Raw genomic sequence first — 22,316 nt, 5'->3', positions numbered from 1 at the left:
TAATCTCTAATTTGTAATGTATATAATGCAATGCAATGCAATTTACAGTCATTATCGTTTATTAAAATGCATTTCTGCCTGAGCAAAGCAAGTGTACTTATTTAACATGACTTAAGATATTCCTTTGCATAAATTTAGGCAGATATTTCATACATATCTACTACAACTTTTCATAATGCCCTAGGCCTTTGAAATTTTCAAATTCATACCACACAAATCTCTGTGTTTCTTTTTTTAATTTTTTCTTCTCTGTTTTTTTTTTTTTTAAGATTTTATTTATTTATTCATGATAGTTACACAGAGAGAGACAGAGAGGCAGAGACACAGGCAGAGGGAGAAGCAGGCTCCATGCACTGGGAGCCCGACGTGGGACTCGATCCCAGGCCTCCAAGATCACGTCCCGGGCCAAAGGCAGGCGCCAAACCGCTGCGCCACCCAGGGATCCCCTCTTCTCTGTGTTTTAACTAAAGGAGAAGCACTTCCTCTAAGCAAACCTTTATTTTTTTGTTTTTTTTTTTTCAAAGCAAACGTTTAAATTAAGAATTTTTGCTAGACATCACTGCTTGTTTCCTAATTTTTTACCTTAATATGCATTCTTCCCTGTTGTTAAAAGACAAACATACAAATGCAGCTATAGTAATAGATTGCTCCTCTTCTGTGCAAGGTTTATTTGCAATTCTTTCCAGCCATTTACTTGACTTGTGAACTAAGAGAAAAGACCAGCAGAATCTCTATGCTATCTAAACTCCACTGGAATCTGAGATATGAGTTTGAATTAAGTAATTCAGGCCTTTGTAGAAGCCACTTGAACTGAAAAAGAATGTGTATTGAAGAATGATTGTGTATTGAGACGGACATGATGATAAAGAAGAAAGGAATACGAGACACAGGCAGAGAGAGAAGCCAGCTCCCTGCGGGGAGCCTAATGTGGGACTCTATCCCAGGACCCTGGGATCACTACCTGAGCCAAAGGCAGATGCTCCAACGCTAAGCCAGGTGCCCTAGACTCCAAGGCTTAAACAAAGCTACAGGTAATTTCCAATATGTTTCTATTATAATATAATTAATAGAATCAGAATACAATTAACATATAATTTCACCTGTTGTCTAGATCCTTTAATCCTTTTTTCAAGATCCTTTAATTCTAAAACAGTAAGTATTTGTCAATTCTGTTGAAGTACTGAGAAGGCTATTTTCCACAAGTTCAAGCATAATTTATTGGAGAGAATTGATGCCCTGCTTACATTTTCAGGATTGCCTTTAAAGTGAGCATTTAACAAAATACATCCCAAGGCAAGTTCATCTGATTATGTTATGTTTATGTTTCATGCATGGTTTTGAGATTGAAAATCACTCCCCAGAGATATTGTAATTATAAGATAGGCATAGGGATAGAATATAGTTGTGAGCTCTTATTCTAGCATCATAATCACTGTATGCCAGGGATGGTACCCTTGGCATATTCCGCATTTTTATTTTTTTATTTTTTTTACATTCCGCATTTTTAAAAAATATTTTATTTTTAAGTTATCTCTACACTTAAAGAGCCTCACTTGTGGTGAGGCTCAAATCCACAACCCCAAGGTCAGGAGTTGCATGCTCCACTGACCGAGCCAGCCAGGCACCCTGACATTTGACGTATTTTTTTTTTTTTTGACATTTGACGTATTTTGAATGGAACTCTGAGAGCATATAGATCTCGGGAAGCCCTTTTGTTACTTTGTTACTTTTTATGTGTGTATGTATATACAATCTATTCAGTTTTTTTCTTCGTTTCACACCATACTAAAAACGTAGAAAAGTCCTCTAAAATAAATTACCTTCCTTTTCTAACATTACGTAGAATTATTTTGTTATGGACCCGGTAGAGAGAATTTGTGTGAGGTTTAAAAAAAAAAAGAAGAAGAAAAAAAAGTTATTTATTTTGATTTGCTTTTAAAAATCAGCTTTATTTCAAGTGTCTTTTTCTGGAGTCAGTCACTATGGATTTAACCCTGTAGTACCTTTTGTTATAATTCGCTGTGTTTCCTGGGTGTTCTTTCCGAAGCAGGCCCACTTCCCCAGCTCATCCTCTTAGCCCCGACTCTTAGGGCACCCCAGGGGAGAGCCTTGGCACCACCCACTTAAGGCGGGTACGAATCACAGGCTTCTGCAAAAGTTGATGGATGGGACCGTACTGACACCCACCCCCCGCCCCCCCGCCGCTGGACAGTGTCATCGCTGGACACTGGTGATTGGCTGTGGGCGGCCGGCGCGGGACCAATGGGAGCGGCTTCCCGAGGGAGCCGGTGGAGCGCGCGGGAAAGAGACCAATATAAACCGTGGCGGGAGATTTCGCTTTCGGGTCCTTGTGCAGTTAAACACCCTCGGTTGGAAAGTCGGTTGATTGCTCTCATCTCGGGTTTGAACATGGTGCGGACAAAAGCGGACAGTGTCCCAGGCACCTACAGAAAAGGTGAGGTAGTGGAGCAAGGCAGTGCAGGGAGGGGGAAGGGGGGGAGGGGGGTTGTCCGGGCAGCCCCGCGCTGGGCGGGAGAGGCCGGGGTTCGCCACCGCCCAGGTGAGCCAGACTGGTCCAGCCGTTCTGGAAGCAACGGCCTGGCCCGTTTACCAGGAGCGGGGAGTGGTGCGGACAGGCGGGGGGTGGAGGAGCGGGGGGAGGGGGGGGATGGGGAGTGGGGAATAGTAGGGGTGGGGAGGGTCTCCTGCTGTTCTGGATCGAGGGGCTCTTGCAGGGTTGGGACTGTGTTGAGAACGTGGCTTTGAAGCTGGGCGTGGGAACCTTACTGCCCCTCTGTTTAATGCTCTCCTTTTGCCTCTCCGCAGTGGTGGCTTCGCGAGCCCCCAGGAAGGTGCTTGGTTCCTCTACTTCTGCTACTAACTCCACACCGCTTTCATCGAGGAAAGGTAAAACAAAACAAAAACCCCCAAACAAACAAAAAACCGCCCCTGCAACTCCTGGAGAAACCTTCACAAAAGGGGGGGATCAGGCCTGGCACCACAGTTCTCCTGACCTGCAAGCCCCCTGACCTACTGTGGAATTTATTTTTCCTGAGATCCTCATACCATAATTTCTTCCTTGCCCTATGATATAATGAGGGGACCTTGACCTCTTGGCCAGTTGGGGTATAAAGGTGGGGGTCCCGAGGAAAAGAATCTCAAACCTCAGCATTAGGAACAGACACAGTTTATCTTGAAATCTATTTTTCTTTTCTGGTTTAGCTTTTTTTATTTTTAATATTGGCAAATGGCTTTTTCCTGTAAGAGGCTATTTAAGCTCCCCTTCACTAGATTAAGAATTAGGACCATAGTTGACAGTGCTAATCACATTGTCTTCTTGTGTAAACGTTTTCGTTTTTATTTCTGCATGTATTTTTGGTTTTTTGTTTGTTTTTTAGCATTGTGTGTGTGTGTGTGTGTGTGTGTTTTCCAACTGTGCAGTTCCTGATACTGCCTTTGGGACATTAGGAGGGAAAATTTGGCCGTGGAAATAGCTTCACACTGCTCCTTCTGTGCAAGGAGAGGTTGAGAAAATACCATGCCATCTGGTGCTTCATTCCTCTCCTAGGAAGTTGAGCAGTTAGGAAGATTAATTCCACAAGGCCTAATTAAGAACATACAGGGGAACACAGTGAACTTCACAGGTTCTTAAGTTAACTTCCCCCAGTTCTAAATATTTCATTAGAAAATATTTACTAATGTACTCTCTTTAGATAAAAGAGCTGTAGGTCAAAAGTTTTGAAAGGTGATTAATTTACTGAGCATATCCTATACCATTACATTCCAGTTAGCGCCACATCCCATTGTCTCGTCCACTGTTGAACCACCAGAACCAACTGAATAGGCTCTTGACATGTTGGCCAGATGCACCCTAAGGCATTTTATAGATCTTTACTTTTTGTATGTAAGCTCTACACCCAATATGAGGCTTGAACTCAGGACTTTAAGTTCAAAAGTTGCATACTCTACCCACTAGCCGGCTAGGTGCCCCGGTAGATCTCTATTGTTGTTTTTGTAAGATTTTATTCGTAAGTAATCTCTGAACCCAACATGGGGCTCATAATCACAACCCTGAGATCAAGAGTTGCATGTTAAAAAAAAAAAAAAATCATCTGTTTCACCAACTGAGCCAGGAGGCAACCACTGATCTCTATTTTTATTTATTTTATTTTATTTTATTTTATTTTATTTTTTTGAACTCTATTTTTAATCAACTATATGAAATTCGTAACAATCTCATTTTAAGTGACATTTAAGCTCAGTTTACATACTTGGGTAAAAGTCACAAATCAGCAGAGCTGGGTTTGAATTCTTGTTTTGTTTTATATTTTTATTTATCTGAGAGACCAAGCACGAGTGTGTGTGTTGGGGGGAAGGGCAAAGGGAGAGAAAGAGAGATATGCAGACTCCCTGTTGAGCAAGGACCCTGAGATCATGACCTGAGCCAAAATCAAAGTCAGACTCTGGGTGACTGAGCCACCCAGGTGCCCCTAGTTGGGTTTGAATTCTATGCTGAGCTACCTATTGCTGCTGTAGCTCACTTTCTAAGTAATTAAAGCATTCCTCTAAGTTTCCTTTGGGAAAATTGTGAACCAAAGGATTGATTGTTCTTTTCTTTCCTTTTCTCTTTTCTTTTCTTTTCTTTTCTTTTCTTTTCTTTTCTTTTCTTTTCTTTCTTTCTTTCTTTCTTTCTTTCTTTCTTTCTTTCCTCTCTCTCTCTCTTTTCTTTTCTTTTCTTTTCTTTCTTTTCTTTTCTTTCTTTTTCTCTCTCTCTCCTCTTCTCTCCTTCCTTCCTCCCTTCCTTCCTTCCTTCCTTCTTAGATATTGAGAGGGCAGGGAGGGACAGAGGAGAGGGAGAGAGAAACTCCAAGCAGACTCCATGCTGATTGCGGTCATCACCTGGCTTGATCTCAGGACCCTGATATCAGGATCTGAGCCGAAACCGAGTCAGACCCTCAACGGACTGTGCCACCTGGCACCCCAGATCACTATTTTTCAAAAGCTTACTTGTACTTTTAAAAAAGATTTAAAAACTTCAGACAGTATATATGGAAGCAACTTTATAACGGTTTGTGACAAATATGTTTAAAGCAAAAGGTATATGTAGTGGCTCAGTAATTTGCTCATCTTGGTTAGAATAAATCATTACTTCATAAAGAGGCGGAAACTTTTCCTCCATATTACTGTTTTAATTTTTTTTTTAATTTGGAATTGGGGCACCTGGTTGGCTCAGTTGCTAAAGCATGCGACTCTTGATCTCAGAGTCATGAGTTTAAGCCCTGTGTTGGGTGTAGAGCTTACTTAAAAAAAAAAAAAAGAATTGGATTTGCTTTATGAACTGAACAGGAGCCAAGGGCTCTGAAAAATGAAACCTAGTTTTGTGGAAACTTTCACATTGCTCTATATTTAGGTGCTTTATCTAAATGACCTTGTTAAGTAAACTTTTGATGCTTTATACTATACCTCATATTAGGAAAAAATGTGTTAAATTTTAATGACAATGCAGAAGACTACTTGAATAGCTCTGTGGATAAATTATAAAAAATATTTTCCAGTTGTAAAAATACTGTTAATTTTATTTTCCTAGGACAAAGGATAACTTTAACAAAATATTATTACACATTGTATTATAACAATGTATAATATGCTATTGACTGAATAAAACTTTATCATCTCACATTTTCTAATTAGTTTAAGATGGATGTAATACCACTTAATACCCTGTAGATTTAATATTAAATAATTGTTTCCTTATAAGGAATGGCAATTGCACCCTTAGTTCTTATTTAGTTCCGTCTGTTTATATTTTATAGTTGAAAATAAGTATGCAGGAGGGAATCCGGTTTGTGTACGCCCAACTCCCAAGTGGCAAAAAGGAATTGGAGAATTCTTCAGGCTGTCTCCTAAAGATTCTGAAAAAGAAAATCGGATTCCTGAAGAGGCAGGAAGTAGTGGCTTAGGAAAGGCAAAAAAAAAGTAAGTTATATTCTGGAATATAAAGAAAATATGTATATTTTTAAAAATAAAAGACAAGGGAATATTGAGTAACTTTAAAGTTTCTTCTTGAAGTCATAAGAAAACACAAACCAGAGGTTTTTTAAAAAAAACTTGTGCTTATCTCTTATTCTGAGTCACTCCCAAATTTCAAACATCAGTGAAAGGTATTATTTTTACTCATTTCAGTCACTCAAAGAGGATCAATTCCCAATCAGACGCTAAGTGCTTTGTTATTAACCATGAACTTCTTGCTTTATTCTTTCATTCTACTGCTTTATTTTCTATACTTTTTTTTCTTTTTAAAGATTTTATTTATTTATTCATGAGAGGCCCAGAAAGAGAGAGAGGCAGAGGGAGAAGCAGGCTCCATGCAGGAAGCCCAACGTGGGACTCGATCCCGGGTCCCCAGGATCACACCCCAGGCTGCAGGCAGCGCTAAACCGCTGCGCCACCGAGGCTGCCCTATACTTTTTTTTTTCTAAAAAGCAATTTCTATGTTGGTTTTTCCAGCATCAATTCTACTAACTCAGCCTCTCAGAAAATGACTAGTTCCACCTCCACAAGAAATAAATAACCAATATAGAAAACTTGGAAAACATATAAATCCCTATCACTTTGAAAACCACGATACCATGTGTATTTTCTTTACAGTTTCTCTAAAAATGCATAAAAATACTTCAAAACAAGGCAGAAATAAAACTGCATAATACAGAGTTCTGTGTATACACTTTAAAAAACATTTATTATTTTTATTATTTATTTTTACAAATTTTTATTTTTAAGTAAGCTGTATGCCCAGTATGGAGCCCAACATGGGGCTTGAACTCATAAGCCTGAGATCAAGATCTGAGCTGAGATCAAGAGTGGATGCTTAACCGACTGAGCCACCCAGGAGCCCCAAGTGTACAAACTTTGTAAAAAAAGGATAATTAAATCAAGGCACCTGGGTGGCTCAGTGGTTAAGCATCTGCCTTCAGCTCAGATTTTGATCCCAGAATCCTGGATCAAGCCCCACATTGGGCTCCCTCCTCAGTAAGGAGCCTGCTTCTCCCTCTCCTTCTGCTACTCCCCTCCTTGTGCTCTCGCTCTCTGTCAAATAAATAAAATCTTTTTAAAAATATAATTAAATCATGCTTTTGAAGCTTTTAATATCAGGAATATGCTCATGATAAATATTAAACAGAAATTCTGCATATAGAGGTACAGTTTTTATGGTGTGAAAACATGTATAAACAGACCAGATGTCAATAGTGATTATGTCTGGGTATAAACTTCTCTTTATATTCATTTTGTGCTACAAACTTTCAACAACAAACATACTTTAAAGAATCAGGAAAAAAGGGATGCCTGGGTGGCTCAGCAGTTGAACGTCTGCCTTCAGCTCAGGGCATGATCCTGGAGTTCCAGGATCAAGTCCCACATCGGGCTCCCTGCGTGGAGCCTGCTTCTCCCTCTGCCTATGTCTCTGCCTCTCTCTCTGTGTCTCTCATGAATAAATAAGTTTTTCTTTAAAAGAAAAAAAAAAGAATCACAAAAAAAATAATGCCACTTGGGAAAAAAGGCAAAGAAAACTTGCTTTTAAAAAAAATGGAGTTGTAAGTAATAGAATCCAGGCTCCCTAAACAATTTTGAAAAATTGTGTTTCAAAAACAAATTATTTGACTGGAGGTATAAGGAATGGTGAGCATGGGTGGGCAGATGGTGCCATGCCACTGTCATTTTGATGCCCCCTGGTTTGAGACCATGCTAGCTACTTCTGCACCAGCCAGGAGCCTATGATCTTCCAGTGTACCAAGTAGCAAGTTTGACCCAGGGCACAATGACCAACATGGGTAAGGGGGATGATGGTCAGGCTCTGTTTGGGGCTGCTACTTCTGGCACTGCTTCTATCCACACAGATTTATTCACACGTTCTTTTAACCAGCACACCAGGTCCTCTGTTTTTTTTTTTTGTTTTTTTTTTTTTAATTTATTTATGATAGTCACAGAGAGAGAGAGAGGCAGAGACACAGGCAGAGGGAGAAGCAGGCTCCATGCACCGGGAGCCCGACGTGGGACTCGATCCCGGGTCTCCAGGATCGCGCCCCGGGCCAAAGGCAGGCGCCAAACCGCTGCGCCACCCAGGGATCCCCAGGTCCTCTGTTTGAACCCACAATGTCCACCTGTGCCCTACAGTCATGGCCACAAGTCAGAATGGCCATTTTCCTTGTGGTCTTGCTTGCCCTTCCCCATCTCTACTGTTAAACAGATCCAGGCCCTATTGTTCACTAACACATATGTTTTTTAAGATTTTTTTAAAGATTTTTAAGATCACGACCTGAGCCAAAGGCAGATGCTCAACCACTGAGCTATCCAGGTGTCCTGTGAATGCATATTCTAAAGTCCAATCCATATGGTGACTAGAAAAGTCCAGTGTGACCAGGAAAACACAGGTCTCCATCAGATCTACTAATTCCACTCTTTGTTTTATTAACACAGAAAATGTGAGAGTCCCCACTTGGACTGACAGAACATCTGAAGGATTTGACTAGATAACGAATACCAATATTAAATCTGCTGAAGGTTCACATACAAGACTGAAGAGAGAGAGACATTGAAAATTAATGATGTGACAGAAATCAAGAAATATGACACTTAAAACTTAAGAAATATGGACACTTAAAACTCTATAATAAGAATAACTTCACTTTAGAGAAAAGGGATATGCTGCAAAATGGAAATTGGGTTTTTACTTTGATTTATGAAATTTAGAAGGCCATAAAATGATTAGGTTCTATAAAAAGCTTCCATGAAGCTATTTATATGTACTTTGGAAGGAACCACCAGGTGTTATTTCAAATCCTCTGTGTATTATTTCAGCAGTCCGAATTTAATGCTGACATACTCTACATGAAGTTTTACATTGTTCAGTTTTCATTGTTCTCTTGGGAACTCCTTCCTCTGGGGCTTTAGAATTGACATTGCATGTGACTTCATGTAATAATTGACATGTTCTACTACAAATCTAAGCATGAGTAATTTTGGGATATATACTTAAAAGTCAAATGACAGGTATTTTCCTATCACACATTCCCATCCAGTAAGAATGCCAGATTTGTTTGATTTGGATCACTTAACTGGACTCCAAAGATAAGAAATTCATTGACTTTAACCAATCTTAAATTCTGCCATTTATTTCTGCATTTTTTAAATAACTTTTTACAACTTAAAAATATATTTTGAAGGCATATTTGACAAATATTGAAATTAAGATACAAAGATATGAAGGAGGCAAAAATAATGTATATTAGGTATTTGGGAAGTGAAGACAGGAGTCTTGCATGTGTGTGTATATCTATATGTATATATATATATATATTTTTTTTTTTTTTTTTTTTGAGAAAGAGCATGAGTGGGGAGAGGAGCAGAGGGAAAGGGACAAGCAGACTCTGCACTGAGCACAGAGCCTGATGTGGGAGGCTTGATCCCAAGATCCTGAGATCATGACCTGAGCTAAAATTAAAAGTTGGATGTTCAACCAACTGAGCCACCCAGGTGCCCCAAGACTTGCCTATATTAAATTCACAACTCTTTTGTGCTCTTTCTGTGAATACGTTTTTAAAAACTTTATGAATCAGAATAGCTACATTTGGAAAACTTTCTATATCAGTATTTTTTGATAGTTAGAATTGATTCTAAACCTACGTTACCTGATTCTGGAATGTAAAACTTTTACAACTGCCTTGATGTATGGAAAGTTTTCTAGAAATAGACACCCCATGAAATATTTGATTCACATATTAACACACTGATGCTCAGGTTTACAGTATCCAATATGACTATAGTAGGCTTAATATGTTTTAAACCAGTATTTGTCATTTTTAGAAACCCATAGGAGAACAATCAGATCCAACAGATCTCAAGCTATGTGGGATCTATGGGTGTGAATGAATATTCCCTTCATATCTGAACACCATACATCTGTTTGGGATTGTACATTGTGTTTGGAATTGATTTCCATTGAACACAAACTCAATGGCTGAAAGAGCAACTAAAACAAAGTATTTGGATTACAAAATGATGCTTATGCATAAAAAATTTTAAGAATTCGATACTGTTCATAAGATCATTTAATAAATGTTTATTGAGTGCTTGCCATCCATGTTACAAGATATATATATATATATATCAATCAAGATATATATATATATATATTTTTTTTTTTTTTTTAAGCAATCTTTACACCCAGTGTGGGGCTTAAATTCACAACCTCAAGGTCAAGGGTCACATGTTCTTCCGACTGAGCCAGCCAGGCTCCCCTGTTATGAGATATCTAAAAGGAATGTCAAACTCTAGAGCAGTGATTAAATTTTAGACTTTGTTGCTATGTCACTTTTACGATTTCAGGTTTCAATAAAAATCAACAATGAATGGGATACATTTTTAGATAAAGCCTTTTAACAGACTTGCTTTCATGATTCCTGTCAGTTTCTTTTAGTTCCCTGTCACTGTCTGGCAACATTCTTCCTTGTTCTTCCTTCTTTGTTCTTCCCGTTCTAATATGACAGGCTAATAGTCAATATTAGCTCTAGAATATATTACAACCCTCTTGAATTATTTGTGACTTCCACTAAGAAAACAAAACAATATGGCCAAATATGGCATACCATTGACCATTACTGATCATCATAGCAATGAAATATATATTACAAGCTTTCAATTATATGGAGAAAGATTACATGCATATTCTCATAAAGAACTTTGATCCATGGTATAATAAAATTTGTGACATAAAACTAGGTAGTAGAGGTTAATACTATTCCTTTAGACCTCTTTCTTAGATTTGTTTTTGTTTAGGAGAGTTGTAATTAACTCTTTATTGATAGTAAATCAATAGATTTGCTTTTGATAGTAGATAACATCAGGTTTTTAAAAAAATATTTATTTATTCATGAGAGACACAGAGAGAGAGAGGCAGAGACACAGGCAGAGGGAGAAGCAGGCTCCATGGAGGGGGCCCGAATGTGGGACTCGATCCCGGGACTCCAGGATCACGCCCTGGGACAAAGGCAGGCGCTAAACCGCTGAGCCACCCAGGGATCCCCCGCTGAGCCACCCAGGGATCCCGATAACTATCAGTTTATTAGAAAGACTTCTGGTATAAACTCTATAATCTGAAACATGACTATTCATACATCTTTATTTTTCTCACAAGGGCAGGGTAAATTCCCTTCAGTTGCATGGGGAAAGTCAATCAAGAAAGACTATCTACTTTAAATCTTGAATAGAGCTATATAGTGCATAAAATACAGCAGGTTCTTGCAAAAAAAAAAAAAAAAAAAAAAAAGGAAGCTTGGCTCTTGATAGTATTTCATTTGTTAATGTAACTTCCAGGAAAATACAATGAAGACCTCTTGGTAATCTAATAGGAGGTAAGTCGATGATAGTCTCGTACCAAGTCAGAATACCTTTGTTTTAGCTTCCTTCTTTCACTACCTAGCTCTATGACTATTTAAGCTTATGGGACCTAATTTGAAAACTGCTTATTTTAGAATAGATTTCCCAGATCTTCATCTGCTCTAAAAAATTCTGACTTATGTCAGAAAAGTTTTCAATTGACTTCTCTATAATACATGTAATGAGTACAAAATGGCTCTGGGGTAACAAACTAATTTTCAAAAGCTACAACTATCATATACCAACTTAACCAATTTTGAGATTTTTCCAATTAGGTAATAGGTTTGTATGGTTCAAAAGGCTATATCGCCAAATATAGCATCTTGCTATATTTTCTCTACTCAAATGGATTGGTTGATTTTTTTTTTTTTTTTGCCATTTTTAAAAAAGGTTTTATTTATTTGAGAGAGAGAGTGAGAGAGAGCACGAGCAGGGGGGAGGAGCAGGGGTAAAGAGAAAGAAGCAGACTCCCCCCTGAGCAGGGAGCCCAACCTGGGCTCAATCAAATGACCTTGGGAATCATGACTTGAGCCAAAGAGACACTTAAACGACTGAGCCATCCAGGCACCCCACTTTTTATGCCTTTTATTATCACAAAAAGAGATTTCTTTTTTTAATAAAAATGGCAACATATCCTAAAGGAGAAATACTGATTTGACAAAATTTTATTGCTCTAATACTTGAAATTTGTAGGTGTTTGTCAACTAATAGAGTTTAATTTTCTCTATTTCTATTCACTTAACCAGACACATTACAGTATTAATTTTCATGATTTATGTAAGGTGATAACTACTTTTTTTAAACAGTTGATACTCAAGTGACTATTGAAGTTCTCTATTCTTTCCACAGAGCACGTCCTTTGCCACCTGATCACTCAGATGACGAAAAAGAATAGAACTTTCATAATTCATCCTTGACTAATGTGTCCTGTTTATTATTCTAGGATGTAAATTTGCATAAATGTATTTGTTCCAATTAGTTTTGTTGAATAGGCATTTAATTTAAAAAAATGAGGCTTACATAGTTACTCTAAAGCAAGTGATTATGATATTAGAGACTTTGTAAGATTAATTATGGTTACTTAGCTTAGCATTCAGTATAATGCATATTTGGTTTCTTTTACCTGTTGTTATTAAGCTTCTTGTTCTTGCTAAAAATTAATCATTGCATAGTGTTCCAATTATGAATCTGCTGTGTTTGAGATTTGCTTAGATCTTTGTACTGCTGCCATTTTTATTGGCATTTGATTATTGGAATGGTGCCATATTTTCATTCCTTTTATTTGCTTTAGGAAGCAGAGTTAGATTTTTGCACATTAAAAAATTCAGTATTAAACTGAACTTATACCCTTTTTAAGAAAGAGGGCCAAAGATGCAATGTTGAAAAATTTGGACGGCTATGTATCTTTTCCTTAAGGGCAATTTGGCTTGAAGATTAAACAGTTGATAAAGCTTCTAACAACAAAACAGATAAAATACTAGCATACAATTAGACAAGAATATTTTATAGACTACATTAAAAGAGAGAACTTTTCCTAGAATATGCCTTTGATTCAGTATCATAAAATATTACCCTTTGGGCTTATAATTTTAAAGTTGGAAATCAATAAAACATGAAAGGCAACATGCCATAAACCTAGAGATCTGTCTAGAATCCTTAGAGCTAACATTATATATTTTAAGATAACCAGGGGTGTAATTAGAGGTGGGTACAATATAACTTAGTAACTGATATTACTTCCTCATCATACTTTTTGCTCCCTGACCTCCTGTTGTCAAAATTAACCACGTTTTAACAAGTGTTTTCCTGAACTTTATTTTTAATAAATGAGTACTTATTTTCACAACAGACTGTCCATTTGTGTGCTTCCTGAGATTATATCCTACTAGATACTTCTTTTTTCCTTACAAATACAAATCAGTGCATTGATCTGATTTTATAAATTTCTTAACTAAGTTCTGATGATTGTAGATTATATTTTTTGCTTTGTCTTTTAGAGATGGATATTAAGCAGAATGTTGCTGAATTGAGAGTCAAATATTTTAAAAAGATTTTATTTATTTATTCATGATAGACACAGAGAGAGAGAGAGAAAGGCAGAGACACAGAGGGAGACGGAGGCTCCCAGCAAGGAGCCCCATGTGGGACTCCATTCCAGGACCCCAGGATTCCGCCCTGAGCCAAAGGCAGATGCTCAACCACTGAGTCACTCAGGCATTCCGAGAGTCAAATTTTTATCCTAAGTACTTCCTTAATAATTAGGCTTCATATTAAGGAGTAGCTCAAATGAACTCTATTAAAGTCAAGTTTTGATGGATCTGAAATCCGATTTGCTATTTTTCACTGATGGAAAGAGAAACTTTATGGTGCTGTGTCTAATGAAGTTGAATTATGTAATTGCTACCAAATACACGACATATGATAATGTGTTTAGTTAGCAGAGATTCCATGTAATGTTTTCTTGTTAAAGTTTTTGTAAAATATAGATTGGCAATTTAACCTCTTCTAAATATAAGGGAAGTACAGACTGTTTCCACCAAAAACTGAATCAAAAGGTAAAATTTATACATTAAAAAGATAATTAAGTTTATAATTTTATACCCTTCTTCACAAAGTTAATCTGGTTTTCCTCTTTGAATGGATTATTCAGATTACTAATATAAATGTTAAATTCCTGACCAGACAATGAATAAAACTACTTTTTTGGAATTTTTAAACATTGTGAGGATCATATGTATCTTGTGTTTACCTTATTTCACAAAGGAAGAACAATACCATAGTGAAAGTTGTACAGGGTGCTCAAAGAGTTATTTATGACAAATGCTTATTTTTTTAGAAAGTAGAAAATAACCTAAATGCACTGAACCTTTCCATATGTACATATACACTGCTTACAGTTTTCACTGTATTTAGAATATGTCATGGTAATTCATTTTTGGAAAAATGGAAGGTTCAGTTGGACCTTGATCCAACTAATTTTGTTATAATGGATATTTTTATCTTTGAGGATAGCATATGGAGGTGAAAGGATCTTTACTGAATCAAAACTTCACTGAACAAGAAATAATCTTGTCCAAATCAAGCCACTTACAGCTGTTCATTATGTGAACTGTTTTATTAATTGGCAACTCTAATTGTGAAAAAATGTTAGGAATTAAAATTTGAATTTCTATAACTCCCCTCCTCCTATACTTGGTATTTATTTGTGAGAGAGAGCAAGCACAAGCAGGCAGAGGGGCAGAGGAAGTGGGAGAAACAGACTCACTGCTGAGCAGGGAAGCCCACTGAGGGGCTCAATCTCAGGACCCTGGAATCATGACCTGAGCCAATGGCAGATGCTTAACCAACTGAGCCACACAGGTGCTCCTCATAAATAAATCTTTTTTTAAAAAGAAAATGATATAATTATAGAAGTCATATGACCATTTAGTAGTTAAGCCAGTTACTGATACAACAATACAAAAGCAATTGAATAATTTATTTATTTATTTATTTTGCAATTGAATAATTTAAAACTGTAGGAAGAGAAGATTTAAATGAATACTTTTGTGACTCATACATCCTTAGGCAATTGGAAAAATGAATGATGCATTTCTATATTGGCTACTACATTTAACAATTTTATCCAATAAAATATTTATTTCCATAGAACACATTAACCATATTATGTTTTATGGTTTTTAGTGACATTTAAGTCCACCATAGTTTTAGATAAGTCATTGGTCATTGCGCTCATAGTTTTATTTTTCTAATTTAAAAATTTTTTATTCTGTTGACAATTGAAATACCATCCTCTATTTTGTCATGGTAACAGGTTTATCACTTGTCACCTACTGCCAGGTAGTTTTTTTTTTTTTTTTTTTTTTTAAGTAATCTCTACACCTAATTTGGGGCTGGAACTTGCATGCTCTACTGACTGAGACAGCCAGGCACCCCATTAAAAGAACTATTAATTACTGGATGTATTCAGATTCCATTTGAATTTTTTTGTGTGTGCATACTCCCACACATATGCATGTCCATGGCAAGAGTTGAAATGTTTTAGGCTTATTAAACAACTTATTACTGACATTTGAATCTCAAGTGATTTCCTACAGGTTTTGCTGAACTGCCTAGAGTGAATCAATTTAATGCTGTCTCAGGTGAACAGGAAACCCAACAGCCCTGCTCTTTCTTTTAAGCTACCAAAGCTCATTTCCTCTGCCTCCAGTGAGGTGGACAACAGCCAAATATTGGTGACTACGAGCCTATCATGACCAATAAAATCAGAGCCAGCAATTGCAAGTACATTCACTGCCATGGGATAGAGAACAGATTCAGCTTTACTGCTTTTAAGTAGACATATTCAAGATAAGAAAGTCCAGCCAAGATTTTTACTAATTTTTTTTTCTGAATGCCCAACTATATTTCTCTGAATATTTAACTGCCATAATGATATGGGTCATTTTTCTAAAAAGACGATTAATTAGGGACGCCTGGGTGGCTCAGCGTTTGGACGTCCGGCTTCGGCTCAAGGCATGATCCCAGTTCGGGGATCGAGTCCCGCACGGGGCTCCCCGCATGGAGCCTGCTTCTCCCTCTGCCTCTCTCTGTGTCTCTAATGAATAAATCAACCTTTTTTTTTTTTTTTTTTTTAAGAGAGGATTAATTAGTTATATTGGGTTTTACCACAGCCAGGAGCTTTCCCAATACTTCCAAAACCTGGATTACCCCGACAGAAGAATCAATGAGGTCTCCCATTTTTCTTGTCCACAGTGTACGTATGAAAGTTTATTCTGAGTGTAGGAGGATTAAACGTCGTCTTTCCGCAGCCTGATTACCGGCTTCATTTGGCCTTTTTTTTTTTTTTCTTTTAAGGGTCACAATCACTCTACTCGATTTACAGCCAGTCCTTGTTTTCCCCTTCGATTTGAGCTAGGTTCTTCCCAGATCGTACGCAAACGTGCAATCCCCACAAGAGAGAAGATCGGTGAAGACGAAACTTTCCTCACCGTTCGGCTTCAGAGGCTGTCGCAGGAGAACGAAGTGCACGAAAACGCTTTCGTAACATTAAAGTTGTTTTTTTTTTTTTTTTTAAACCCAGTTGAAACGTCCACAAGAGGGAGATGCTAAATCGCCAGAAAATAACTCCCACGAGGGACCAGAGGGAGCCTTAGGAGGAGCCAGTGGGTGGGCCTGGGACTCAGGGGGGCAGGGAGCAGGTGTATTATAGTGGCGGGGACGGGGGTGGCTGGAGGGGGGAACACAGCTGAAGGGAAAAGCCAGCTGGGCTCAGTGCCTCCGGGTCGAGGAGTGTGACCCTTCTAAGACCACGGGGAAGAGGTGAGAGGGTGTTTGCCAAAGGGGAGCACGCGCTCCCAGGTACCCCCGGTAGTCCCCGAAGAACCGGGGGTGGTTGTCTTTGAAGGCACTTCCGCTTAGCAACCCCACGCGGTTGCTAGGGAGTGGCAGCAGCGGGGATGACCCGGAAGTGGTGGTGTCCATTTCTCGCTGCCTGCTTTAAGTCTGTCCTATCGGGAGCGCCAGGGTGCTCTGCGCCGGGCCGAGGGTGGGGCCAGCACTAGTGGTTCCGGCTCGGCTCCTCCAGCCCCTTGGCTCCTCGCTCCCCCCCTCCCCTCCCGCACCTCTCTCCTCCCTCCCGCTCCTGGGAAAGAGAGAAGCCGCCGCTGCGGGTGGGTAGAGAAGCGCTCGGCGCCTCGGGGAGGGGACCGCGCCCGCCCCGTCTGAGCCTCGGAGCCCTGCCGGACCAGGTACTTACTCTGGGTTCGACGGGGTCCGGGAAGCTGGCGCCTGAGGGTGTGTGTGTGTCCGTAGGGAGTGGGGGGGGGGGCCCTTCCCCAGGTTGGGGAGGGGGCCGCGGAGATCCTGGGTGGGGCGCAGGCCGGTTTGCGCGTCCGTGGCGGGTGGCGGGGGTGGGATGGAGGGTTTGGGGGACGCGGCTGGCGGAGAGTTTCGGGTGGTCAGCTCGAGGTCGCGGAGAGGCGCCCCCTCGGATGCAGAAGACTTCGGCCGGACTGGACGGGGAGTTCGCCACCTGGAGGGCTCGCTCTGAAAGGGGGAGCATCCTCCCGGGCCCCAAGGGGAGCCTGGACATCGTCCGAGCGGTCGGGGCAATCCCTGGCTGCCCCTGCCTTCCGTCGTGAGACGGAGCGCGGCTCCCCGGGTTGTGGGGGTTGTGAGTCGGCCGGGCACCGCGGGGAGCCGCCCTTGGCGGAGCTAGGGCAGAAGAGGGGGTAAGGGGACCTCCCTCCGCCCAACTTCCGTGTGCTTCCCCCACTTCTTCCTTTACTGCTCTCTCGCCCTCGAGTCCTACCGGAGCGGTACCCCCCCCCCCCCCGCAAAGTGGGCAAGCATCATAGCGTTAAAAAAAAAAAAAAAAAAAAAAGGTGGAACTAGGCTCACTGCCCTTAAATGATACTTCAGGTGTTTGGAAAGTGCCAGAATGGCATATTCAACGAGGCCTCCCAGTTCGATATTAAATCTGGCATAAATTATCGTAGAAAAGTGCAATACGGAAAAGCACCAAACTACAGGCTAGTCGTCGTCGGGTATATAGCCCTTGTTTGGTAGATATGCATGTTTATTTAAAAAAAAAAAAAAAAGACTGAGGGGAACCCTATAGATCTAGAGGTCTAAGACATGTTGAGGCAAGCCTGCTTTTCCAGTCTCTTTCCTACCTGTCAGTAAGCCTGTCCTAGTTTAAATGAAGCAGAAAGATCCTCTTCATTTGTATTTCAATTAGCGACCGAGTTGTATCTCTGTGTGTGGTGATAGATGTCTCAGAATAGATACGTGAACGTTCAGAGAGACAAGGTCCTCTGCTTTTGAGCCTCTTAATCTTTTAAGGAGATAACAGTGGTCAAGTGAAGTATTGGCTTTGAGGTTGAGGTAGGTAAATCTGGGATTGAACCCAGTCCGTGCCACCGGCTAGTTGTTGACCTTGGCCAAGTCGTGGGACCTACCAGAGCTTTTCGTTACTTCGTAAGTGAGAGGAGTTAACATTTTTACCAGTATTGTAAGGGTGTACGTGTGGGTGTGTGCGTTGCATTTAAGTCACAGTCCACTTAAGGGGCGCCTGGGTGGCTCAGTGGGTTTAATCCTGAGACTCTTGATCTCAGGTCAGGTTTTCATCTCAGGATCCTGAGTTTAAGCCCGGAGTTGGTCTTCACGCGCAGGTGGAGCCTGCTTCAAAAAAAGAAAAATAACAGTCCACTTTAAATGAAAGCACCTTTTAATTGAAAGAGTGATTGTTATCATTAATCTCAGACAGTCGAGATAGCCCGGTTTTGTGGAATGAGGTTTGAGATGGAAAGGGAACTGGATAATATTGCAAAACCATATGTATACAACAGGACTTCCAGTGGCTTGTAGAAATTTATCATAAGTATCACGAAATTCAGTTATTAGGTTCTTTAAACTCTAAAAAAATAAAATAAAATAACAATATGTGCGTTTATTGAAGCGACCATTATTGTTTCAAAGGTTTTTCTTGGATTTGTAGTGTGTGTGGTGTAGATTGATTTTAAAAAAAATAAACACTTAAAGAATAATGTATATAAATTTTAAGTTTTCAATTCCAGTTAACATAGTGTTATATTAGTTTCAGGTGTGCAGTATGGTAATTCATCACTTCTATACGTATAACATATAAAGTATAATTAACTTCATATGGCTCTGAAGAGAATTAAAATTGGGGCATAAAATAGAAAGTAATTTTAAGATTAACATCAACATCAGTAGCATGACTTCTCTTAATTAGACTTAAAACTATTAGCAATATGTACAGAATTCTTATGTATAATATTCTGTAAAAATAAATGAAAATGGAATGAATTTCTGCTTTTAAATTATTCATGATGAAAGTATAGACCTAAATCTTAGAATAGTAAGTCTTCATTCATTTTTTTTCTTCATTTTATAGATTTAAAAGATACAGTTAGATGTAACATGATGTCAAATTATTAACTAATATAGTTTGCTTTTTAATGTAACTTGTAGTTAGTAATTTTTTTTAAGATTGTATTTATTTATTCATGAGAGAGACACAGAGCGAGGTAGAGACACAGGCAGAGAGAGAAGCAGACCCCCTGTGGGGAGCCCAATGTGGGACTCAATCCCAGGCCCCCGGGGATCACTACCTGAGCCAAAGGCAGACACTCAACCACTGAGCCACTCAGGTGCCCTGTAGTTAGTAATTTTTAATTTTTAAATGCACTCTATACTTAAAAAATGTAAGTTCAGTAACTTCCTTTAATAAGATTTTGTGGAAAGTAGGTATAAAGTTTGTATCACTTTTTAAAGAGGTTTATAGGTTTTGCATGTTTTGAGAGAAATTTTCAAATACATTTCTTCCCTATGTCTATCTTTTACATAGTTGAACTTTTTTTTTCCAAAAATAGAACTCTCCAACTATATTGCATACTCTTTGAGGCAGAGATACTGTTAATTTCTATCCACTGCAGCTTCTTTACAGGGATGAAATAAATGTTGGTCAAATTGATAAACAGATATATAAAGTATACTATATTTTTTAAAGAGTTGAACTTATTTGCTACAGTTGTAGATTTTTTGTGGATTATTCGACTTTCTAAATGGCTTTTCTGAGTATATAAAGTCTTTGGGATCATCATTTTTCGTCATCTTTTGAATCTTAAAATTGAGGCTATATTATCTTGCTTTGGGAAAGCCATCAGAAGCTCCCATTCCCCCCTCCCCCCCCAATATTCTGATGGAACTTTGACTTATTACTAAATTAAATTTACTTTGGGATAGAAGATAGGATACTAGCTGTTAGAGGAAAAAGATCTACCTAAATAGCAGGCAACATTAGAGGCTGTTTGAGAGGACACTTTTCTCAGTGACCTTTTCCACTCAAAGTATGTGGCCATTCCAAGGATCTTTGCAGTTGTCAGTTATGGAATTTGCTTGTCAGGAAATCTAAAAATGACTAAACCTTTCTTTAATATTACATCTCTTGGATGATCTCAAAGAGTTTTAGCAAAGATTGGGAAGGCTTATATACCATATACTAGAAGCATATGAGGAACAAAGTACAGTTGATTTGACTGGTGCTGTCAAATTGGTAGTGAAAGAGTTATCATGGAAATGTTTTAAAAATGCCAAGCAGTGCTTTACTCAAACCAAATGAATATTCTTCCAGAGCTTTACTTAAATAAGTATTCTTCCAGAGCTTATTCCTTTTTTTTAGGATATATTACTTTCTGAAGATACGACTTGGTCTCTATTAAGGATAAATAATTAGGGGTGCCTGGGTGGCTCAGTAGGTTAAGCGGTTAAGTCCCTGCCTTTGGCTCAGGTCATGATCTCGAAGTTCTGGGAATAAGCCTACCCCTCCTCAGGCTCCCTGCTCAGCCGGAAGTCTGCTTCTCCACCTCCTTTTGCCTCCTCCCCCCTGCTCATGTTCATACTCTGTCTCTCAAATAAATAAATAAAATCTTTAAAAAGAATGAATAATCACTGTTTAAAGAAAAAAAAACGCTGATATCACAGACAGGTTTTAATATCAACAATCTTGGTAGAAACTGCTTCAAGGTTTTAGATAAGTGGAAGTAGACTTTCATGAAAGAGCTTAGAATTTGTGGCATGGTAGTTTTTCTCTTTTTAACATCTAACTTCTACTTATTTCTGCCTAATATAGAAACCTTGAGAAGCTAGGAGGGGGAGAAATGAAATTACTTCAGAATTACCATTTTAAGGTTTGTGGATTACTTATTTGGAGAGCTAAATTGGATTTTGACATTATTGGGATTGTGTTCAAGATGGACTCAGGAAAAAAAAAAATCAGATGCCATCTGTTTCAGATTCCTTATTCCCTCACCCCTTTTCATGTTTTATGGCTTTGAATTCATCAGATTATTTTTCAAAAATAAAAATCCTTGGTAGATTTAGGTTATGTAATTTCAGCTATATCAGTGAACATGTAACCAAAAGGACTTGCATTTTTTTAAAAGATTTATTTATTTATTTATTTATTTATTTATTTATTTATTTATTCATTCATGAGAGACACAGAGAGGCAGAGACACAGGCAGAGGGAGAAGCAGGCTCCATGCAGGGAGCCCGATGTGGGTCTCGATCCCAAGTCTCCAGCATCACGCCCTAAACTGCTGAGTTACCCAGGCTGCCCCCAAGGACTTACATTTTTATATTGAGTTACACAAAAAGATCACAGACCATGGTTAAAAGTAATTGTTAAGCTATTTTAAACAATTTGAACATTAGGTAGCTTCATGCTTGTCATCGTTCACTTAGCCATTTTTTCAGTAACACTTGTTGCTAGAAGTTACTTAAAAAATGGATTTTTTTTTCCTCCTTCATGTTACAACTAAAAGAGAAGCTTCTGAGGATTTTTTTTAATTTAGTGATAAGTCCACTTAAATTTAATCTTTCAATAGGGAGTTTTGGCTTACCATATGCCAGTTGCTATTATTTTCATCTAAATGGTTCATAGGCCATATTCTTGCCATTTTTCAGTTTGGATCTTAATAAATCCTGAGGATAGGTGTTTTGGTTTACTGAGCTGGAAAATCCTGAGGATAGGTGTTTTGGTTTACTGAGCATTACTTGTTCAGGTTACAGTAGTTGGTACCTGGCATGGACCAGAAACACCAGGCATCTTTGAGAAACTGTAAAGTAGCAGTGTGGTCTCTCAGCAATGGCCTGAAGAGACAGCAATCTGGATAGAAGAGAGCCATGGTTTGTCTGCAGCAGAAATGTTCTGGTATTGTAGGAAGACTGATGGACTGCTCCTATACTGCTGTAATCTTTTCCTCACCAGAAGCTCCAAGTGGGCAGTGTAGTTATGGCAAGGGCTGCAGTGTCAGGGATGGGAATTGTTCTTCAATAATCACTCACCCATCACA

General features: G+C 38.9%; 2 protein-coding genes and 1 long non-coding RNA gene across 39 annotated transcripts in view; 2 read left to right on the top strand and 1 right to left on the bottom strand.

Moving 5' to 3' along the window:
- Positions 1-923: 923 nt before the first annotated feature.
- PCLAF (PCNA clamp associated factor) lies at positions 924-16,421 on the top strand. 5 transcript variants are annotated; one of them, XM_072809116.1, is made up of 5 exons: positions 924-1,031; positions 2,213-2,455; positions 2,827-2,907; positions 5,814-5,976; positions 8,476-10,442. In XM_072809116.1, exons 2-5 carry the CDS (start codon positions 2,263-2,265, stop codon positions 8,501-8,503), a joined length of 465 nt encoding a protein of 154 aa, XP_072665217.1. In that variant the 5' UTR covers positions 924-1,031; positions 2,213-2,262; the 3' UTR covers positions 8,504-10,442. The 5 variants fall into 5 exon arrangements, with proteins under 5 accessions (XP_072665217.1, XP_072665214.1, XP_072665215.1 ...); XM_072809117.1 differs by lacking the exons at positions 924-1,031; positions 8,476-10,442 and adding exons at positions 11,371-11,408; positions 12,283-13,279 and having other exon boundaries at positions 2,286-2,455; XM_072809113.1 differs by lacking the exons at positions 924-1,031; positions 8,476-10,442 and adding an exon at positions 16,291-16,366 and having other exon boundaries at positions 2,265-2,455.
- LOC140623099 (uncharacterized) lies at positions 10,893-17,711 on the bottom strand. The gene is made up of 2 exons (XR_012022780.1): positions 17,192-17,711; positions 10,893-16,440 (listed from the first exon to the last, which is right to left on the bottom strand). It is a non-coding gene; the product is annotated as an uncharacterized lncRNA (long non-coding RNA).
- Positions 16,926-22,316, top strand: part of CSNK1G1 (casein kinase 1 gamma 1) — a 168,813-nt gene continuing 163,422 nt past the window's right edge. For 6 of the 33 annotated variants that reach the window (XM_072809081.1, XM_072809073.1, XM_072809075.1 and 3 more), the window contains exon 1: positions 16,927-17,183. The gene's annotated coding sequence lies outside the window, so the exon portion shown is untranslated. Of the gene's footprint in view, positions 17,184-22,316 lie in introns of all 33 variants that reach the window. The other 27 variants (XR_012022765.1, XM_072809096.1, XM_072809102.1 and 24 more) reach the window with 8 other exon arrangements.

The sequence above is a fragment of the Canis lupus genome, chromosome 32 (assembly GCF_048164855.1).
Source record: "Canis lupus baileyi chromosome 32, mCanLup2.hap1, whole genome shotgun sequence".
Classification (NCBI taxonomy): Eukaryota; Metazoa; Chordata; class Mammalia; order Carnivora; family Canidae; genus Canis; species Canis lupus.
The sequence above is the reverse complement of the archived record's forward strand: the minus strand, read 5'-3'. Positions and strand labels throughout refer to the sequence as shown.